Source organism: Phalaenopsis equestris, unplaced genomic scaffold (genome assembly GCF_001263595.1).
Source record: "Phalaenopsis equestris unplaced genomic scaffold, ASM126359v1 Scaffold001173, whole genome shotgun sequence".
NCBI classification, from domain to species: Eukaryota; Viridiplantae; Streptophyta; class Magnoliopsida; order Asparagales; family Orchidaceae; genus Phalaenopsis; species Phalaenopsis equestris.
The window spans coordinates 118,163-133,675 of NW_018165612.1; the positions used below are offsets into that span (position 1 = coordinate 118,163).

Below are 15,513 nucleotides of genomic sequence, written 5' to 3' on the forward strand. Positions count from 1 at the left end.
TTATGAAACTTAGTTGGAAAAATCTTTTATGATGAACTATATTAAAGTTATCTTATGTGCATACTAAAATTATTTGTAGTTTTTTCACAAACTAATACTTATATTATATCTTTAATATGAATTATTCTTTAATGTACTATTTTTAAAGCTCTTTTAATATTCGCCTTAACATTATCATCAAACACACTCAAATCCAAACAAAATATTTGACACAATTGCTCGTGTACACCCAACAAGAAATAATCCGCATTCATTGGTACATAGTATTCCACCCTATTTTCCCTTAAAAAGCAGCAAAATGATCGACCATTATTCCCAAGTGGCCGATTCGGACTCGACAGTTCTCCCTCGGTGTCGTCGCCGCCTACATCGTCCATATCGCCAAATCGTTCCGTCAGATCTTCATCTCGGCCTCTTTCATCTTGTTTGTCAGGAGGGTTTCTTCGCCTCTACAAAATGCAGAGCCTTCTCTCCCCTCCGGCCCTCCAAATCCCCGCATCGGAGGGGCTCCGCAGCTGCCCGTCCATCCCTACGGTTGCTCATCGCCGATGCAGATATGGGAGGTTCGCGGTGCGGTCGTCAAGGGTGGGCGGCCGTGGCTTCTGCTCCGGCGGCGGCTCCCCGGAGGGAGACGGATCCGAAGAAGAGGGTTGTGATCACGGGGATGGGACTTGTCTCGGTGTTCGGAAATGACGTGGACAAGTACTATGAGCGTCTGCTCGAGGGGGAAAGCGGGATCGGACAGATAGATCGGTTCGATGCCTCGGTGTTCCCGACGAAATTCGCCGGCCAGATTAGGAATTTCTCGTCGGAAGGCTACATCGACGGGAAGAACGACCGCAGGCTCGATGATTGCCTGAGATATGGTCTTGTGAGTGGGAAGAAGGCACTAGAAAACGCTGATCTGGCTCCTGGAAGCGCCGCTCTCAAAAAGGTAGTGTTTTAATATCATCTTCTGAGTTAAGAATTTGTGATTTATTCAGATCGAGACACTGCTTGCCTAGTTTCCCTGTATAGCTGCTCTTTTTATCAAGTTGCTCAGCCCTTAATGACTTAAGTTGGAAGAAATGCAATGGATGGAGGTTGATCTTAAAGGATTCGTGTTAAAAGTTCCACATTGTAGTGCTATTCCATTTGAAAAACTAGCTAGGCATGTGCTTTAAAGCAATTTCGAAAATTGATTGAAGATTAGAAGATCAATTTAGGAATTTTAACTTGGATGCACTTGCTTCCAATGCACCTACTTTGAGTGGTCTATGCTTATTATATGAAAGCGGGAATCTGTTTTATAATGTTTTATTTATTGTTTATTGTACAAATATCTATAATCATTTGTTTTGGCTTTTCTTATTATAAAAGGAATTTTAAATTCTTGCTTTTGTTGCTCATCATGATACATATATATATATATATATATATATATAAATTGCTTCAAGCTTTTAGATTAAAAAAAAGCTATTTAAATAGAAAAAATTGAAATTCTTAGAAGTAAAAAAAAAAGAACTATTATATGGATCACTTTTAATTCAATTTCCTCTTATCATTGTTGTTATTGCTGTTGTTTTTTTTTCTCTACTAGATGTTTGAGGTGAAAAGATTGAGATTTACTTGTTTGCTTTCTCAAAAATCTTGCAAACACTTGGTAATTAAAGATAAAATTGCACACAACTCTAGGACATAAAAGATTACATGGAAAGTCCAATGTGAGGAAAACTATGGAGCCTTGCTCACTTGAAATAAATCTACTAATTTGAGTTTGAAATTACATTGTTTCACTATTCCCAATAAATGGAGAGGGTGGGAGTGGATTGTAAGAATTCAAATGTTTGAAAAATGTCGCTCAGGGCGGGAGTACGGCGCTAGAAGGATGCTGATATTACCGAGAGATGTTAGCTGTTGTTTGATGGTGTTGTTGATAAGCAACGAATGTTGCCTAGATTATGTTTACCTCATTGAGCTCAATTAATGAGCCATTATCAAACCAAGTTTGAGCTTGCTTACGAGTCAGCTTGGTTCAATGAAACCTCCAAGCGCAATAATATATTTATTATATTGTCTCCTTCTACAACTCGTAAAGGAATTTCTCATCTGATTCTAGATTTACAAATTTAATAGGCAAACCTTTTAATAGAATTATACTACACAAAATCCGAGGACTGTGCATCTTTTTTTCATTGTGGGTATTAAAAATCATTGCTGGAATCTGTAACATAAGTGGATCGTCAAATTAGTATTTTTCCTTTTCTGAATATCATGCACACTGAAAGATCATAAACAATGTTCTGGCGATGCTGCCTTTTGTTATATTGTTCTTACATTAATGAACTCATGCAATTAAGAGGATTTTATTTGCTATTAAGATGCTGAGGGCTTACCGTTAGTCTCGGTCAGATGTCTTGTTTAGAATTCAAGATTTTTAGGGTTTCTAATTTTAGTGTACTGTTGGAGGCTGTGAGGAATTATTTGTATGTTAGTTCATAGTTCATACATCTCTAATTATCAGCGCAAAGATTGCATTCAGTGGGTATAAAAAATGAATTACATTGCTTAAAGAATTTTTCTTTCAGCAAATATCTGTATTGCAACTAACAAATGGAATTTTAATATATGAAGGAATACAGGATGTCACCAGAAATCCCATGCTATCTTAAATCAAATAGGATATCTCAGACATACAGCTAAGATGATAAACAACGGAGTTAATGATTTTGATCAAAAGAACTTATATAAGGCCTATTGGCCAACCTTCATTTATTTTTAATCCCATCACTTTTGAGTGATACCTATTACAGCAAGTCATTTTTCAATTCTCTAATTTTTTCTATATTTCCGGCCATAATTCTTGTTATTTTCTGGCAGCATAAGGTTACCATTAAATTAAATTATGCTATTACTACATAATTGTTAAATTCCCCTCATCTGATTATTGTGAAATAGCTATTGTTTATTATTGCATCTATTATCAGTAACCTTATGTTAATAATCTTGTCTGAAAATTATAACTAGAAGCTTCCAAGCTTTAGGAAAATTAAAGGAGGGAGGCATGCAGGGGCAACGAACAAATCTTGGTTAGAGCTCATGTCATAAGTGTGAAGAGTGGATATGGGTATATTTGTTATTACAAAAAGTTATGATGATGAATTCGAAATTAAAATTGGATATGACAGAGGTAACACAAATTTATCTTAATTTTATTTGAAATAAGTACTAGACACCCTTTCATATTTCATGGCTAATACTTTGTTTGGTTAGAGTTAAAAGTTGCTTTTTATTGTTCGTGAAGATATAAAAATGGTAAATACCCCAAATATTTTTGTGCCAATATTTATTCGATTCATTTTTTTCCATTATTCTGGATATGAAATTGATCTCATTTGTTTTCATTAGTTACAATTCCATAGCATTTATGGATTCCTCTTTTTCTTAATAAATATGGGTTATTCTTTGAAATTCTTTGGCCTAATTGTTTTCAAATGTCTACTTTGGTTTGTTATTTCTACCCCTTACAGTATTTTCTCTCTCATTGTCTTTGGATTAGCTTTTTCATATTGCTTCTCTTTAACTTCATTTGGTTACCTATGCTTACATGACAGATTGACAAAGTGCGAGCTGGTGTTCTAGTGGGAACAGGCATGGGTGGGCTTACTGTGTTTTCTGATGGTGTTCAAGCTCTGATTGACAAAGGCTATAGAAAAATAACGCCTTTCTTTATTCCCTATGCCATAACCAACATGAGTTCTGCTTTGCTTGCCATGGACATTGGTTTCATGGGTGCAAATTATTCAATTTCTACTGCTTGTGCTACTTCCAATTATTGCTTCTACGCTGCTGCGAACCATATTCGTCGAGGAGATGCTGATGTAATGATAGCTGGAGGAACTGAAGCTGCGATCATTCCCATCGGTCTTGGTGGATTTGTTGCTTGTAGAGCTCTATCTCAAAGGAATGATGAACCCCGTACTGCATCAAGGCCATGGGACAAAGGTCGTGATGGATTTGTTATGGGTGAAGGCTCTGGAGTACTGGTATTCTGTCTATAACTCTCCTTTTCTCAATCACTTACTATGATGGTTTCACATATATCTATGTTTGTATATCTTCTGTGATTTATCTTCGACTTCCGGTATGCTTGTTAATCTTAATTCCTTGTCATTCAAATTTTTCTATCAGGTTTGTGACAATTGTGCACAAGAGGTTAGGTGTTTAATATTGGCCACTGGTTTTACTACAGTTAGCTTTACAACTTGTGGTGCTACCGGGGGTGGCTCGATGGACATACCTAAATTTTTACTAATTCTTTAATATCATATAATATATTTAAAATTTTGCCCCTCAAACTTAATTTTTAATAATAGTTTAATATTAAATTCAATTTTAATTTAATAGTAATATTTATAATAGTTCTAAAATCTTTTTAAGTAAATGAAAGCTTTAAACTTATATGCTGGTCAACCCTTAATTTTTTATTTTCCCACCTCTCTTCTTATATTCTGGTTTTTCCATTTTTTTATAACAATGAGCCATAGAATACTTTCTCACTAGGCATGTTGTATTGAATGTGTTTTCTATTCCGTCCCAAAATTCGATGGTTATATTTGAATGTCCATGAACCTAGTTGAAATTCAAATGCACATTGTTTTCATTATCTATTATTTTATCTTTTTCTGTTTCACCTTTTTGTGATATGGCTCATAGTTCAATGCTTTGATCACTATATTTGATTTCTATCCGTTACATTCTCCTTCACATTTGATCTTATAATGACACTAAATAGGACACAATAGAGAAAAATGATTCATGTAGCCGACCCCACTTAGTGGGATAAAGGCTTGTTGTTGTTGCTGTTGTTGTTGTCTATCATTTTGTAGCATCATCATTCTCAGTCTTATTTCAACCATATGGGGATTGACTTTTATAAATCTTAATATTCTTCCTAGAAAGTGTTTGATACGATTCTCGGCAAAAATTAGGAGAAATAATATTTTACTGTAAGAATATCAAACAATAAAGACTAGAAAGATAAACAAATATAATTTGAGAGGTAGGTGAGGTGATCTCTCCCAATTCTTACAATTCAAGAGGTAGGAAATTTCTCCTAAATCTTAATTCTAAGCCTCAAGACCCAATCTTATGCATAATCATAACCCTAAGCATATTAGCCCTATTTATAGTAAACAAATACTAAATAAAATACTAAATTTTCCTCAAGCTAATACAGAACAAAATGACCCTTAGGCTTGACACTAACATAATAGTACTCTCCTCTTAAAAAGATACATTGTTCTCAAGATGGAAAAAATTGTTATTGGATCAAGTCGTATGATTCCCACAGTCCGTCATTATTTGATAATCCTTTTCATTTAATTAGAAATTTGTATCAGAAATTCAAAATGTTGTCTTGAGTGCATCCTACTGCCGCATCTAGGGCTGTAAACGAACTGAGCCTAAGCGAGCTCAGGTTGGGCTCGTGTTCAGCTCGTTCGAAATTGACTCGCGTTCGAAATAGCTCGTGAACAGTGTGTTCGTGTTCGGCTCGAATAATATTTTCCTGTTCGTGTTCGGCTTGAATTAAACGAACTGAGCCTAAGCGAGCTCAGGTTGGGCTGGTGTTCAGCTCGTTCGAAATTGACTCGTGTTCGAAATACCTCGTGAACAGTGTGTTCGTGTTCGGCTCGAATAATATTTTCCTGTTCGTGTTCGGCTTGAATTTGGCTCGTTAGAATATAAAATTATTATAATAATTATTATTTAAAGAAAATTAATTAATAATTTTATATAAAAATTTTTCAAGAGCAAATTTTATACAATAGTTCAGGGCATTTATCATCTAAGAAAATTGATTAGCTAAAAAAAATTTACAAGAGCAAAATGAATACCAAATTTTACACAATAAAAATATTAATATTATTTTCAAAAAAATTACAAAATAAAAACCAATTTATTACAAATTTTATACTTTACAAACTAAAAAAAAGACAAAAATACAAATAAAAGCTCAAATCAAAATTAAAATCTAAAAAATAATTGTATTGAAAATTTCAATAAAATATACATTTAATACATATTCTTATGTTTTACATAAACCTAAAAAAAATTAAAAAAAATATTGAATTTAAACTACGACTTTGAATTAATTCTCCGATCTTTATGATTGACGATCCAATGTTGATGGGAGGTTCAAAAATGGAGGATCCGCAGCCGAGAATTCTTCCGATGACCTGAAATGGAGCAGGACGTTTTGTCGGCTCCTGTAAGAAGGTTTCAGAAAGAGAAATTAGAAATCAAATGGTTAATGAAATGGGCTATTTACATATATACAACTCAATTCTTATGTATTTACATATCTAACACTTAAACTTATGAATAAAGTCTTACCTTTAAGAATTCCTCTTCAGGAACCTGTAATTATAATTTTTTTGAATGCAAAATTTAATTGAAATTACCTGCAACGTTTTAAATTCAGGTGAAACATAGATCCAACTGTAATCATCAACTACATTGACTTGACCATCTATAGCCCATCCGAAACGTTAATGATTTTGCTGAGTATATGGGACTCCCATCATGAGAGCACGCCGAAAAGAAAGAAAATGTATTAGCAAGTCAGGATAGCATGAACAACAAAGAAATAATAATGCTAACCTTCAAATAGCTGTAATTTTATTTCATTTATTACACAACTTTGAAAGCTAACTATAAGTTAATGTCTCCGGTACTTCGGGATTTTTTTGTCCCTCACTCGACTAGTACAAAGGTCTCATGTCTACAGGATCGTTTAGGATACAATCAAATAGATAGCAAAAGTATAACAAAAATAGGTGGTAAACAAATAACTAAACAAATAAAATTTATAATAAAATAGATAAAGAGATAATAAAATAGATAAATAATACAATCACTAAACAAATAAGATCATCTAGGATTCAGTATAACAAAAATTCAGTCAAATTTTAAACAAAATGAAGTATTTCTCAATATAGTAATAATAAGAAGTTACAAATAACAAAAGTAGAGAAGTGTGTCCAAACAATAACTTTTTGAAAATGGCATCGCAAAGGACTAGAGAGTTATCCATATAGCAGGTGGTTTAAATATCCTAAAGTAAATAGAATCTTTGTGCATCTTGACACCCTTAATCCATAAAAAATAGCTTGAATGGTACAACATAAAATGGAGATATAAAAATACATAGGAATTCTGTGCAACTTATGTAAATTTCCAATTTTTTTTTACTCGTAAGAAATAGTGTTGCAATGTATGTTAATTCCAACAACCACGAATTCATCTGCCAACAACCATTGCAAAGCTGAGCATATCCTCCGTCACGAATTCACTTGCCGCAAAATTCTTGCAAAAACCATTTTCAATAACTGTGGGCATAAAAAACACATTTTAAACCATTTAATAGTACGAGAAATTAATATTACACGTATCTCAAAGAACATCCTGATCAAAATTTTAACAAGGATAGCCTGAATAGGTTTAAGAGCAATTCCAAACCTACAATAGGTTTAAGAGCAATGCCAAATAATCAAAATTTCCACCTGCAATGTCAAACTTGACTAAAAAGGAGAATTTTTCTAAAAAAGTATTATTTTCAAAACTACTTAGTTAGCTCTAATTGTGACTGTATTCGCTCTCATCCTCGGCTTTCCAGCTAGCTTAAATCATGACTATATCGCACTGTACGCTGTCGTTTTCGTTGTTTCCATTTAGATCGTCAGATCAAGTGTTCTGTACGCCGTGATTCTTCTTCTAACACAAGATTCAACCCTTCCTTACCTTTCCACTGGCTTCCAGGCGTGATGCGTCTGATTGGTTAATGAGCTGCAATTTCTGAAGTATTGTGCCCCAAGATACTTCCGCACATTTGAGGTCAAACTAAATTGGCATCTTTGCCAAAATTGAATGCTCTGATACCATTTTGATACAATTCTTAGCTTAAATTAGGACAAATAAGAATTTATTGTAAGAACATCAAACAAACACTTAAGACGAATACAACAATAAGCACCTTCAATTCTAGAGGCAGGCGATCTCCCCAATTCTTACAATTTGAGTGGTAAAAAAATTTCTCCCAAACCCTAAGCCTAAGCCTCAAGATCCAATCTCACGCGCAATTCAAACCCTAAGCATATTATCCTATTTATAGTAAACAAATAAATAATAAAAAACTAAACGTAATAATATGTCATGCACAATCTCAAGCACCTTCAAGGCTAATACAAGAGAAAACTGCCCTTAGGCTAATACAAGAGAAAACTGCCCTTAGGCTATGCACAAACGTAATAATGCTGCAGGAGGTGTTAAATCTATGCTAACCTGTATCCATGCCACCATAACTCCAGCTAGCGGCACTAATTTATCTTGAATATTTAACCTTTCATTGGATACGTCCAAATCACCATATATTTTTTCAACTGTTTTATCTTGTCGTTTTTAAGCGTTTCATCTAATATAATTATTTCTTAATTTGTTTTATCAACTGTTTCCATACATTTTTTTCAAAATTTTAAGTTCTGACATGTTCACTTTAACTATTAATAATTTTTTTACTGCTCAACACTCTTTTCTGCACAACATAATTTCTAATTCTATAATGCCATAGTTACCTAAAAGTTTAAGTTGTTTCTTGGTTATCGTGCTGATTGTGTTGTGTGAACTCTAGACTAATGGGTAAATCCAATTATGAGTTGAAATTTTCGGATCAACTAATACTTCACAAATATGATTTTTGGATTGTATCAGCATTTTGTTGGTGTAGATTCTTTGTAAAACTTATTCCACATTGAAAATCCGTATGCTGGCCTGCTTTTAGTGTTGCAAGAATTGATCTACAACTGCGCACGCTCCTTGCTTTCTTTTTGCAAGCCTTTTCTGGATTGTAGATATAAGCTAATTTTTTAAACAACTTTTTGACATTTGTTCCCTGAATTTTTTTTTAAACAGTGCTTTTGTCATTTTGCCCTTGAGGGGACTTTGTATGTTTTTTTAGTAAAATTTCAGAAAATAAGCAAATATGGATATATGATACGACACTTAAAAAATAAACAAAGGGATATGCTGGAATATAGGGCCAATACTTTGTAGGCTTATATAAAGTAACTATGAACATTACCCGCATACAAACGGGAAAGGATTACAGTTTGAAAATTCAAGGGTCAAACATTTATGAGAAATGAAATTTACTCCAAAATAAATATAAAATAAATTTTCTAAATATGGAACGAAGTTGAAGAATTGAAATATATTCAACTCAAGAAGAATAATAAATTTAAGAAAGCATCATAGAATAGTTGGAAAAATATTTTCTACTACTTATAGTATAAATTATTCTGGAATATGCACGATGATCCTCTTTCAATATCATTACATTGACTCTCAACGTTGGTAGAAAGTTTTTTTTTTAAATTATTTTTGTTTATTTTTTATTAACCATCAATGAAAGGAAAATACCGCGTAGAGTGAAAGGAAAATTTTATAAGACGGTGGCGAGACCTGCAATGCTCTATGGCGCTGAATGTTGGCCTTTAAAAGAGAAGCATAATAATACGTTAAGTGTTGATGAGAATGATTAGGTAAATGAGTGGCTTTACACTTAGGGACAAAATGCGAAATGAATATATCCGTGATAGGATTGGTGTTGTTCCTGTGACAGACAAAATTAGATAAAGTCGCCTTAGATGGTTTGGTCACATTAAACGTCGACCATCTGATGATTCGATTAGGAGAGTAGATGTTTTAGATTCCACTTGTGTTAAGAAAGGCAGAGGTAGACCTAGGAAGATTTGGGCTTATTGTATAAAAAATGATCTTAATTGACTAGAACTAAATGAAAATATGACTCTAAATAGGACGCAATAGAGAAAAAGGATTCATGTAGCCGACCCCACATAGTGGGATTAAGGTTTTGTTGTTGTTTTTGTTGTTTGTTAACCATCAATAATTATGAAATTTGTCCATTCGATGAACTATAAATAAACTAACAAATTATAATTATGTAAATGCTAATTCAGATATTGTTAGTAGAAGGATTCTGTCTACTCGAGTGCAGCATTTCGAGCATAAACTGCAACAGATACCCGCAGTTTTAGCACAATAAATCGACCAAATAATATATTTATCATAGAAAATACTACAGCAAAAGGTTGTGGTTTTTAGTAACAAATTGCTGCAACCATAAGGTAGAAATTACGGCGCATTTCTGCATTCTGAAAATGGAAGTTACAGATAGAGCAGTTAATTATAGCAATTTCTTATAGTTCTAATCTGTTGCAGGGAAGGCATAACACTATTTGTCAGTGTTTCTATGAAAATCCTATATATTACCATCAACTAGGGTATTCATGGGATTTATAGTTGACTCTCCATTCATGCGGAATAGTTTTTTTTTCTCTATTTCCACAAAATAAAGATGCTGCTCTCAATGCATAAACAAATTCAATAACTGAAGGGCAATTCTGAGGGAATAAATAGAGTGCAATCATTTTTTAAGCCTAAATCAATAACAGTGAATTCATATCATTTAGTAATATCACTGAAATCATATCATTTTCAAAGCGCTAAGAACAAGACGATGCACTTGTTCTTTTTTGCTTCGAAAGGCAAAACACAAAGCAAAGCTCCTTTTTTACTAATTAGAATATTCGCAAGTTATCATATATACGTATGTGCATGCAATTGTCATATTTTTATCCATCTTTATATGGCATAGAGTAATGCTAATCAAGGAATATAATGATATGCATTTATAACCATAACTTCTAGCCCTATGAAACCTAAAAGATAATTAATTATATGAATAACAAAATGATGAAAGAAGATTTAAAACTCATTAATATTAATGATATTAATTGACTAACTAAAGATCGGGAGGCCAAAGAAGCATTGAAGGAGTTGGAGTGTGAAGATAAGACAGCGGAGAAGCATTTTCCATAAGAAGCTTATGAGCAAGAAGCATAGCATTGACCAGAAGAACCATCGAGAAGTGTAAGGAAGAACCACATATTCAATATGCTCGACAGGGTGAGAATGGAGAACCAGTGAATAATGACTCAATGGCAGAAACAACGAGAAGTGAATTTTCATGCTTAGTTATTATGATGGGTGTTAAATCAAGCCATTATATTTGAATGTGATTTTGTTTTGAGTTGTAGCTGAGCTTGTGATGCTATGATGTGATGTGACATTACACGCATAACTGCAATGTTATACGTTATTATTATGCAGTGCACATGCAAAGCACATTACTTTGCTTCCGCTCCTAAAATATGTTTTTAACAACACTAAGAAAAGCAACAACATGTCATTCCTCTAGATTCATTGACTTGCAACAACATCTAATTATTCGAGAACTAAAAGCATGTAAGAATCCTATAAAACTTCTTTTGGGGATCAATCAACATAAGGAAGGGATCTAGCCAAAATATAAAAATATTATCATCCCTTGAATCGTTAATGTCATTAATGCACCATCAAATACAATGATTGATGAAAATCATTTGAGGGAATATAAGGAAAGAAACAAAGTCCTAAGTAATATTGTCAAACCCATATCACAAGGTGAAACTTTATTGGATTTATATTTGCTTAAATGGAGAATGACTATTTTCCTTATAATTATTTTGCATCATCTATTTTATATTTGTTCAAACAAGGGATTATGCTATTCAGTTTTGATTGTGATATACAACATGACAATTACACATAGTTCTAGTTTTAGCATTTTATGTTAGGATTTGGTGAGTCCTCAAGCTTGTAAAAATGCAAGGATGTTCAAATGACAAAATGTTTTTCAATCGTCTAGTTTTAGAACATGCTTCATCAATCAAAATGGTTCAATGCATAACATGATATGATCACAACCCATCTATTTAATTCCTATCTATTTGAAAGTTTCTAAATTTTAAACTAACAATTAACTGCCTATGCAATTGGAGCTATCCTTCGTAAAACTTTCGATATATTCAACTGGTGATTAAAGTATGCAAATTCTTAATACATTTATGTATCTATGTATGTATTTATATGTATGCCTGTATCCATATATATATATATATATATACACACGTATGTATGTATGGACAGACAAAAAAACAGATGGAACTATGCAACGCAAGGCTTGGTTTCCCGGTTTCAGTTTTCTTCGGCGGTGGCTCACGAGTAGAGAGAGAGAGAGAGGAGAGAAGAGAGAGGAGAGAAGAGAGAGATAGAGAGGAAGAGAGAGAGAGTTGTTTCTTGTAATTGTCGAGGTGATCAACGAGTGTAATTCTCAAGTTAATAAAATCCTCTGCAGCTCTGTGGACGTAGTCAAATTGCCGAACCACGTAAACATGTTGTCTCTGTTGTTTCTGTGTGCGAATTTTCTCGTTCTAATTTTATTTTATTGCCGTCGTTTTTCATAACAAGTTTCACCAAAATTGCATGTCGACATGGATGATATCATTGTTACCGGGGATCATGAATTGGAAAAGGTATCTTGAAGAAATGGCCAGCTAAGGAATTCAAAATTAAAGATCTAGGCCCTCTTGAGTATTTTTTGTTATTGAAATTGTTAGAAATAAAGATGGAATTAGTACTACTAAGAAAATAAGTTTTGGATTTCTTAGCTTAAACTAGTTTAACTTGAAACAAACTAGTTGAGACCCCAATTGACCAAAACACTAAATTAAGTGACCTTAGATAAGATAAGATCTCAAAGATTGGTTGGAACGTCGTCAATTTGTCTTTTTCTTGTCCTAATATCGTCTTTGTTGTTAGCATTGTAAGTCAAATTATGTATGAACATTACAAAGAACATATGAATGTTGTCACATGGTAATAGTAATTAAAAAGGTGCCCAGTAGAAGGATATTCTCTTAAAATGAGGAATCTCAAATTATAAAAGTTCTATTGATGCTCTTAATTGAATAGGCTTTATGGTTGATGGGCGATCTACAGCTTGGCATCGTACTTACTTCTCAGATAGTTCTGTTACCCGGAAAAGTAAGAAATTAAAATATTGTGGCAAGGAGTAGTGCATAAGTTGAACTTAGATTCTTGGCCGGTGGAATTAATGAAGGTTTAAGCTATTCCTAGAAGAACATAATGTAATTTTGGAGATCCCGATGATCTTTTATTATGAAAATAAAGCTGCTATCAGTATAGCTCAAAACTCTTTTCTTTGTGATCTAACTAAACATGTGAAGGTAAATTGTCACTTTTTTAAACAAAAAAAATCAAAATAGAGATCAGCTCGTTTATACTCTCCATCCCCAAATCAGACTGTAAAAGAATTTTCAGGACCTGCGATTTGATAAAAATGATTAAAATGCTTGACTTGTGATTTTCATAAGCCGGCTTGAGGGAGAGTAATGGATTCCATTGGTGCCTAATGCAGAAAATTTCTGCTGGAAGTGCTGTCTCTCAATTACATTTCCATCATTTTTCCCAACAGCCTGCTGTCATTTTAGGCTGGAATAAATGTTAGCTGGCATGGAGCTGTTTGGGAGCTAATTCTTAGGAATTCTATTAATTATATTTATTAGCTTTTTTATTAAATATGTTGTCAGAGTTTCAACCAACTTAATCGAGCAAGTATTCCATTACTTCATCTCTCTTCTCATCTTCTGCATCTTTTTCCAACAAAATGATTTCTTTGAAGTTCTTCCCTACCATTCTCCAATCACGATGCTCATAGGCTGTAGTTAGAAAAGTTGTACTTAATTTCACTTCAGATGACTATTTTGGTAACACCGTTATAATACCTTGCAGTTTTTGTTTGGCAAAAAGAACTTGAACTTTTTTTACTTATCATTTCAGTTAGTCCATAGCTGCAATTTTTTTTTTTATTTATACCGTGTCTGTACTATAGGTCTTGGAGAGTCTTGAACATGCAATGAAACGTGATGCGCCAATTATTGCAGAGTATTTGGGAGGTGCTGTCAACTGTGATGCTTATCACATGACTGATCCCAGAGCTGATGGTCTTGGCGTCTCTACTTGTATACAGAAAAGTCTTGAAGATGCTGGTGTTGCACCAGAAGAGGTATGGTATTTGGTCATTTATTTTCAGCAATTCCTCCCATTACAAGCTAGAAAAACTTTTAAGGGAAATTTACATACATACCACACAATTCTTATCTATTGACATATCTCACACCTAAAGCTCTATATTTACATTTATAACATCTTGGTGTTGTAAACCTATGCTTGAAAAGGTGTATTTTAATTTTTAAAAAATAATAATAGTGGTATTTTCTATGCAATGTTAAAATTTGAGTGGGATGCATTTTAGTATCATGTTTGAGGTGTCAGATATGTAAATATATAAGAATTGTGTGGTATTTTTGTAAATGACCCAAACGTTAATTGTGAAGGCTTGTTTGTTCTTGTTGAATGCAAATTAGTGCAAGAATGAGGGTTGTGTCTGGGGCGGTGCTTTGCATGCTGAACACTGTGTTGTTGAGCTGGTGTTTTTTCTGCTACACGCATAGAAACTAGTTTTGTAGGCTTAGCTTGTGTGTTTTTGGCTTTGAAATCGAAATGGCATGGATGCACGGGAGACACCGCCTCCGCATATTATCGTAATTACAATGTCTATTAGTGATTTAGGACAGGGTCATTGGTGCAAAACCTGAAGGAGCAAAGCCAAGAAAAGGCTAAAACAGCAGGAAGAAGAGGAAATCAGGTGAAAGTTATGTAATTCAGAAAACTGGAGAAGCATAATGGTTCTTACCACTGCCTATCCACTCCTCTAAAGCAGAAACGAGGAGGAGGAATGCTGTAACTAATCACTTGGGGACCACACCCTTTTCATACCAAGTAATTAAGGGGTTCTTTGGGATCAATTTTTGTTTTTGAAAACAATAAAATAGGAAACAAACAAAAAAAGTGCTTATTTGTTTTTTGTTTTTTTTTTCTGTTTTTTTTATTTTTTAAAGCACTTCTATTTTTAAAATACTCAAAAGAGAAAAAAACATATTTTTGCTTATTTTTTAAACACCGAAAATGATTACCACAGTCCGTTGCCGCTGTTGGCCCCCCGCCCGCCACTTTCCCGCCGCCACCTCCTGCTCACTGCCCCCTGCCCACCGCCACCTGCGGTCACCCACCGTTGCTTGTCCCTGCCGCCTGCTGACGCCAGCTACCTCCAATCGACGCCTGCCCACCCACAGGTAATGTTTCATATTAGGTGGAGCAAGGAAGACGTTGTATACACCATGGGCGGCAAAGCTTAATACCGGAGCACACGGGAACCCAACCGTTTTATAAAATGCATAGTTTTTTCTTTAAAAAAATATAAAAAATACTCAAGCAAACATTTTTTATATTTTTTTAAAGTATATAAATCATAATAGTGTCAAACACATTTTCTAATACAGAAAACATAAGACAAAATAAAAATAAAATAGACTAAAAAAAACAAAAATAAAAAATAGAAAGCGATTCCAAACTGACTCTAAGAAAGCTATAAAAATAGCTGATGCAGTCCAAAAAAATCTATGGTAAGCATATTATAAATATATATATATA

At 33.7% G+C, this 15,513-nt stretch overlaps 1 protein-coding gene across 1 annotated transcript in view; it reads left to right on the forward strand.

Annotated features, from left to right (window-relative positions):
• Nucleotides 1-288: 288 nt before the first annotated feature.
• The window catches only part of LOC110033408 (3-oxoacyl-[acyl-carrier-protein] synthase I, chloroplastic-like), a gene marked incomplete at its 3' end in the record, with an annotated part of 25,958 nt that continues 10,733 nt past the window's right edge, over nt 289-15,513 (forward strand). Inside the window, 3 exon segments of the mRNA XM_020737379.1 lie at nt 289-934; nt 3,594-4,025; nt 13,853-14,026. Coding sequence (XP_020593038.1) covers nt 299-934; nt 3,594-4,025; nt 13,853-14,026 — 1,242 coding nt within the window.